Source organism: Chrysoperla carnea, chromosome 2 (genome assembly GCF_905475395.1).
Source record: "Chrysoperla carnea chromosome 2, inChrCarn1.1, whole genome shotgun sequence".
Taxonomy (NCBI): domain Eukaryota; kingdom Metazoa; phylum Arthropoda; class Insecta; order Neuroptera; family Chrysopidae; genus Chrysoperla; species Chrysoperla carnea.
The window spans coordinates 16,457,956-16,466,006 of record NC_058338.1 but is presented as its reverse complement, the minus strand read 5'-3'; the positions used below and the strand labels follow the sequence as shown (position 1 = coordinate 16,466,006).

The 8,051-nt window shown below is 29.1% G+C and overlaps 1 protein-coding gene across 1 annotated transcript; it reads left to right on the top strand.

The window, feature by feature from the left end:
- Positions 1–873: 873 nt before the first annotated feature.
- On the top strand, positions 874–4,418 carry LOC123293155. The gene is made up of 5 exons (XM_044873878.1): positions 874–1,020; positions 2,120–2,755; positions 3,078–3,170; positions 3,797–3,994; positions 4,357–4,418. The coding sequence occupies exons 1-5, from the start codon at positions 946–948 to the stop codon at positions 4,363–4,365; spliced, it is 1,011 nt and encodes a 336-aa protein (XP_044729813.1). The 5' UTR covers positions 874–945; the 3' UTR covers positions 4,366–4,418.
- The last annotated feature ends 3,633 nt before the right edge of the window (positions 4,419–8,051 follow it).

Genomic DNA, 8,051 nt, shown 5'->3' with positions numbered 1-8,051 from the left:
CTATTAATACAATAGTGTTAGTCTAATTTAATTTTTGTAGAAATATATAGAGTAAGATGGGAATTATAGTTTACCTACAAAAGCGATGTTATGCATGCCAAATTTTATTTGCAATGGCTCCAACTTATGTTAAATGTAACTATATTTAGCAGTATTTTATCCAAAAGAAAGACAAGCCTTTATGGATCAGTATTAAATTATCATGTAGGACTTATGCCCTAACGAACTTATTACCCTTTCTAACCTATTTCTTTAGTGGGTACTTAATGTGAAAAATGCCCAGTAGTAACCCTTAACCCTCTTGTTTTTTATTTGGAAACTGCAACTTTACATTCTTTTATCATTTATAGTTTTATTGAAAATGGAAACTTATTTTCCTCCCAATTTGGACTTTTACGAGAAAACAATGATGCTTAAGAAAAAAGTTTCACACAAAGTTTGTTTACTTTTAATTAGAAACTTCTTTCAAAGATTTTCTTATCTCGAACAGTTGAAAATATTAAATCGGCGTACGAAAACTTTGAAGTTTATATATATTACTTAAATATATCGTATATACAGGGAATAAATATTATTTTTTCTATTTCATAAAATCAGTATTTATTTTGACACCCTATATAAAAATAAAATATTACACATGCCTTATAATATTTTGCTGAATACCCGTTTTAACGAATATGTACATATCATAGGTAATTAATATAATAAATATAAATTTTTAATCAAATTAAATTACGTTGTATGGATAAGGTATAGTTAATACCGGCCTGTTTACCTCATTTAAAATTTTGTCGAAAAATGCATACGTTTGTAAAAATTTTGGTAAGAAATTTAATATAAATAACGATTTAAAATTTTGATTTACATAAGTTATTAATTATATTGGTGATTTATTATTATTTATATACTTTAATTATTGTTAATTAATTAACTAATTTTTCAATCATGAGTCAAGCAATTGTTGGATTTTTATTAGTGGCAATTATTGCTATCATCAATGGTGCACCACAATATACTTGGGTAAATATTTATTTTATTTTATTCATTTTTATATTTTTTTACTTATTAACTTGAATTTTTTATTTATTTATCGATAATATATATTGTAAATTTTTTTAAATACATGCTGAAATTCTTTGGGAAATATACAAAACTATTCATCTTTTTTTCTTTTTTTTTTTTTTTTAAATTTTCGAAAAGTCGAAAATTTAATTAAAAAATTTTTATTTGTTAAAACAACTCTGTAACTAGAAAATAGCCAATTAGCGCTATTAGTCGGTATGCTACTTTCTCTAAATTTCATGTTTTAGTTGAGTAGAACATTAGACGACATACATACAGTGAAAGATCTATACAAGAGCTTTTTTGTTGAAAAATACGTTTTCAATAACTAAAAATTCATTCAACTCGCGTAAACAGTTATCATAATGACAATTAACTTTACTGTTTAATTTATTAGTATTGATCATAAATTTAATTGTTTTTGATAAAATAATTTGAAATCCTTATAAAAACTATATTATTATCAAATTGAAATTGATTTACGCAGTGATAGATTTTAAATGTGGATAAATAGATACTTTGAAATACGCTGTGAATAATTTTAGAATCCGAACGGTTTTAATTTTAATATTGTTTATCGCAATTTTTGAACTGAAACGGACTAGCTGTACGAGAGAAAAAATTAAAATCTGTCCACCGCTAATACTTTTAACATTCTCCATCATATTTTATTTCGTAGCATATTTTCGAAATCCATAATGATCCAATAAATAGCATTATAATTTTATATATTAAAGCTCCAGCATATTTTTACTAATTTAATTATCCCGACTATTTTTATTATCGAACTGTGTTTATGCAATGATGTACTCAATTTTGATGAGAACATTGCCTAAAAATGTATCTACTCGACATTAATTATTCTTGAAGCCAAATATTTTTGTTTTCAATAAAATATACAAATATGTGTACTTCGGAGGGAATAATTTGAACACACAATTTTCTTCCCATATCTAAAGAAAAATCATTATTTCAGTGAAAAAATAATAATTTATTGAATCTTATCGTTTCAATTTGCAATACTCTATTTTAATTTATATTTTTATCGCATTTTTAGGAAGATTTGTCTAAAAATGTGCAAACATTACCAGAGACCCGCCATACAGACATGACACACAGCAGACACATGAACAGACAACATTCAGAATCAGCAAGTCATGAATTACACCAAAAAATGATGATGGATCCTTCCAGCGATTCAACTAATGAACGAAAACATCAAAAAACTTTACGAATTCTATCCTCATCAAACGATAGCGGTAACAGCGATTCAAAAAGCATGGAATATTACAGACACGACCATGCTCGTGCTGATGAAGACTTTGTAGCACCCATGATACGTGAAGATACCAGACCCAAACATGACGTCATGCAAAATGTCATGACCTTTTTGAGTGGTCAACAAAGTTACGACGAACAAGCTGCAATGCAAGAAAATTCTAAAAAGTATTTAACAAAAAGTATGTTAGAAGAATTACCACGACATGGTATCCAATCAAATTATCATGGTACTGAACATGCACCTAGATTTATGACATTTGCACCAAAAGTGGAACAATTAGCAAAAGCAGTTCAACCACAACGCGTACCAATAGAAGATACTAAAATGTATGTGGATATGGGTAAAAGTATGGTTAGGATGAGTTCAGATTTAATGGATGCAGCCAACAGTGACACAGTAGCATTACGCCAAGTAAGTACCTTTTCAAGTTTGTACGCGTCCCAATTTTATTAGTTATCGATTTCGATTCTAAACATCGATAAATCTGATTTCTGATAGCTCCTGTATTTGAAATTCTTAGAATTTTTCATTAATTTGAATCGATGCCCCAAACGTAAAATACAAATAATTAGAAATATACTTCCGTCTGTATTTTGTAGAAATGCAAAAATTATTATCTGCTTGGAATTTACTTCGAAGTAATTTCTGAACAAATGGGGATCTCCGGGGAAGATAGGAATAAATTTACATATATTATTATCCTATTTAAAATGTGTGCATTTTTGTTTATCAGAGAGAAACCAACACTCATCACTCAATGAAAACCAAGAGAAATTCTCAAGAAAACCAAATGGATACGATGTTGATGATGTCACCAATGAATGTTGTAAGTAAATAGAATTGCCATTTTCTTTTAAGTTCTGAGTGTGTCAATTTATTTTTGAAAAATAGTTCCATCTATATAATTCTTCGAAAGGAGTGACATTTTAGGCAGAGACACGAATTGTTTATCCGTAAATGTAGTCACAAATTACACTTACTTCTAAGAAAACCTTAAGAATTTATTTCAATTCACTAAGTATTGATAAGGTATCACAACGAACCCAACGGTCTAAGTGTGTCCCACCCCAGGACATCCACTTTAACCTAACCTAACATAAAACCATTGAATTCAATGAGGAAGTATAAAAGAAGCATGATCGTTTTTTTTCGGATAATTTTGGAAATCGGGATAGTCAAAACGACTTTTACAAGAAAGTTCAGTTCACGTAAATTTTCAATAATTTTGTAATTATTCCTACACTTAACGCTACTTTTATTTAGATCTTTTTTCCAGTTAAAGTGACCTTTCTGCATTTCTTATACCGTATACTTATGCGACAAAACTGGAGAAGGTACCAAACATGTCTGGAAAGCATTTTCATGAATAAAAAAAAGTTGCAAAATTAATTAATTTTAAGAAAAACATTTGTTTTACATTTAATCGAAATGGGCATTTATATTTGTTTCTAGGAACAAAACCGTATGACCACAACCAATATGGAAGAACCAACTGAACATAATGTAAACAACAGAAACAGTCATGAACAGTCACAACACCAAAGGCAGCAAAATACAATGGTTGAAAATGAAATGCGAGCAAGAAATCAAAAAGTAACAATGTCTCCTCATAATGGTCAAGACAACGAACAAATGATGAACACAATCTATGTAAGCATAGTATAAATTATTTTCGCGCGTTTTTCCTACGTTTTGAAGTGGCAAAAAGCTAATTATCCATTGCTCATAGTTCACTTCATTGCACTTAGTATGCTGAATTTAGTCTTTTAGCACGATTTTTTAGCAAAGAGAGATAAATTTTCACTTAGTTAATTCAAACAAATGCGTTTTATTTCATTTCATTACTACTAAAAAATATTACAGTTCGTGTTTCAAAAAAACCAAAGTTTGGATTCCTTTTACTTGGAACGTTGTCTTTTGAAATATCATAAATAATTACCCTGCCTTTTTTTTTACCTAAATATATGACTAATTGAAGCAATCCGTACTAATTTAATCTAAATTTGTTACAGAGAAATTGAAACTAAGAAACAAATATATGGAACTGACTCAAAAATGAAAACAGGAGCACATTAGACAAATTAGTTAATTAATTTGACATAATTTAGTATTATTTAAAAATAAATTTTTTATATTTTCATTTAATTAAGTAATAAATATTTGTTTATAACAAATCTAAAACAATGTTTTCATTTAAATTTATCTGTTTTCCTACAAGAAATAATTCCTACTTAAATCAACAATTTAGGTTTTTAGCTTGCCTGACTGGTTGAATTTAATTTCTTAAAGTGTGAAGAAGTAGTAGAGCTTTGAAATTATTTAGATGATTGATGCCTGAAGAACTATAGTTTTATTTTTAAAGTTTTTTCATTTCTTAACACAATTTAACACAAAAAACTTTGTTCTTAAACTGTTGAATAATAGCGACTTTCAAGCAGAGTTTTGACCCCAGAAAACCTGTTTTCCTGGTATTTTAAATGCCTATGGGACAATAAATCAAATAACATTACGGGAAAGAACGGTATCGAATTTTATAAAATCCTTTCCAGATCATATTGCCATCTTTGCTTATATCGACTATACGCTTCGATCGACACATCAACGAAGTCGATATCATTTTTTACGCGATATCGAAGACGAAAAAAATGATCATGAGTGCACTTACGTACGTACACACACTCACACATACACATACACCCTAAACTTCTTCATCAAATTGGTGTTTATGCCTTTTTTGACCCTGAAACGTAAATATTTGTTGAAAATTTTGATTTCGAAAATCGAACCCATTACTATAAAACTTCTTTTACTGACAAAATAAAAAAAATCCTCACAAGCATTACCCTTTTAATGCTTTTATATTTTTTCTCGATATAATTTTTAGATAATCTACAAAGTTTTTACTATAACATCTTGTAGAAGATGTATAATATTTATAAAAAGTTATAATAACTGTCACACTAAATATGATAAATTACCTTACAAATAAAATAAAATAAAAATAAATAAATGTTATTACACAGAGGCATAGGACCGACCTTACATGTTTTCTATGTGTTCTTTATACATGTAGTTATACAGAGTGTTTAAATATACAGAGTGTTTTAAGAAAACTAAGTATCATTTTATGTTTATATGAACAAAGATGAATTTTTGCGTGTCACAGAACTACTCAAGATTTAGAAACTTGATTTAGTGCAGTGATAATTTTAGGCATATTAAATGACATTATAATTTAGAAGGGAACCATGAAACCGTGTGTCAAGAATCAACCTATATTTCCAAGATTCTTTTTACCTGCCATTTGGAGGAATGATTTTTTGACTTTTTAGTGCATATTCATTTGGTTGTACAAGTTATTCTTTTGAAGTCGGTTTTCTTTTTGTTTGAAGTTTTTTATTTTGTGATTTTTAGTGAATCTGAAGTACACCAACTAATTTGTTCTGGAAAAAAGAATCATCGAAATCGGTAGGCATGATATTCCTCTTGTCGTGCATGTTTAATGCAAATTTAAGACTTTTATAGTTTTCTCGTGGATGCCGTCGTCAGAACTAGACCAAAATGAATAAGGACTACACGGGAAGCACCAGCTTTCAAATAGATAAAGAATCATCAAAATCGGTTCACCCATTCAAAAGTTCTGAGGTAACACTCGAAAAAATACAGTCAAACTGATAACCACCTCCTTTTTGTTTGAAGTCGGTTAAAAAGTTTGGTAATAAAGAATAATGCGATTTAACTTGTGGCTCATGTTTTCCGAGGACTTGTTTTTACTGCAGTTTATTTTAATAGAAAGCGATTGATAACAAAATACTTGCAAACCAAGAAAAGGAGTTGAAAATTGACTTTATTTTTTACAATTGCATTCCAATTTTCAAAATTTTATACCTTGTCTACTGATTTTTAGTAATTCGTAATATTGTAGTTAAACTAATGTATGGAATTGAAATTTGAATTAACCAGGACTTTTCGTTTAGCTGTTGAAAAATCATCGTCGTATTTTGGAATGGAAATAAATCTAAACATGGGCTTAGTGAGTGATTTGAGAATGTACAGTGAAATTTATTTTATGTAAAAAGATACTGAAACACTTTGTACAATTCAGCATATCACAAAATATTTAATCTAAGAATATGATATAAGAGACTTCGTTTGTATCCCCTGAACAATTCAAAAAATATTTTCATAGACCATCAGTCATTCACTTCACATCATAGAAAGAAAAGTCATATTTTATGATATCACGAACATGAGAAAATACATAGTCAGTTGCAGTCGTTGCAAATATTATTGTTAACAGAAATTAGCAATTTACGAGACGATACATATTATTTTCGGAATGAGCAGAAAGCTGACATACAAATTTTGAACTTATTTGCAAGTCAAAGCTTTGCAATAATCAAATTTGAAATGACGAGGCAATAAAAAATTTACCGTACGCATAACATAAAAGGGGCAGCTCTTTCAATATCGCGTTGTTAGTAGTACTTGAAGACAACAAAGACAAAAATTTTTGATGTGTTGTAAAAAAAGTCCGAAGAATGTAGGCAAAGCTTTCTACCTATTTTGTTTTCTACTATAATGTCAGCTTATTTGATTCGAACAAAGAATAATTTCATCACATATAATAAATATCAAATTGTTCCAATTCTTATTTAACACGCGCATTTAATTCCCATGTGCAATACAGTAATATGATACAAATTCTATCTACTCTTTTAATGGATTTCGAAAGTACGTCATAAAATACAAATTTGGTGATGGAAATCGAGACAAAATTCTATAGTTTAAATGTTAAGAATAACTTTATTAACCACAAAATTACCAGATATATTATTCTTCCACTACCATCTAGCCTCCGCTCAGTAATATTCTTCTTTTCGACTAAAAAATTAAAAAAATTAATTTCTCTATTATTAATTAAGTTCTCTATCCCTTCTCAGTATACCTAGGGAAGCGGGTCCAATTCCCGCTGTCACAAAAAAATTTAATTGCAAGAATGGTTGTGATGGGCTGGTGTAGTGCATGGTATATGCATGAAGGAGGTGCATTCACGCTCTCGAAATAATTGAGAAGCTGATAAATAAAATTATCGGTGGGAAGGTAGTAAAACACATATATGGTGTCACAATGGGAACCGCGGCCTAAGTGTGTCTCTTCTGGACAGCCAATATAGCCTAATCTAGCCTAACCTACATTTAAAATAGGTTAAAGTAATTAATTTGCCTGAGTTTATAAATTGTCATTTTTTGGTGACGATAAGGTAAGGTACTACACGGTGGGAAATGCATGGCGTTTATTACAATGATGATATGGCATAAGGATAGATAGACACTCAAAAAGTATTTGATAATACTCCTTATCAAACATTGCCGTAAGATCCACAAAGATGGCTTTATTTGCAATACTGCATGGTATACAAAAGACCTTTGCGCTACTAACATAAGTACAGTATTTCGTTCCCGTCTATACTTACATATATCAGCAAAAAATTTCTTACCGTGTACTGTTGTGCAATTCATGAAATTTAGTATTTAAGTGTTTAGAATATAATAACTATATCGTTTTCGAAGATACTAGAATATTATATATATATATATATCTTGTTTATCATTTTCTAGTAAATAATTGGTATTTGTATAATCTCATACATATTGTAAACATCCCTGGAATGTCTTAATTGGATTATTTTGATGATAAATACATT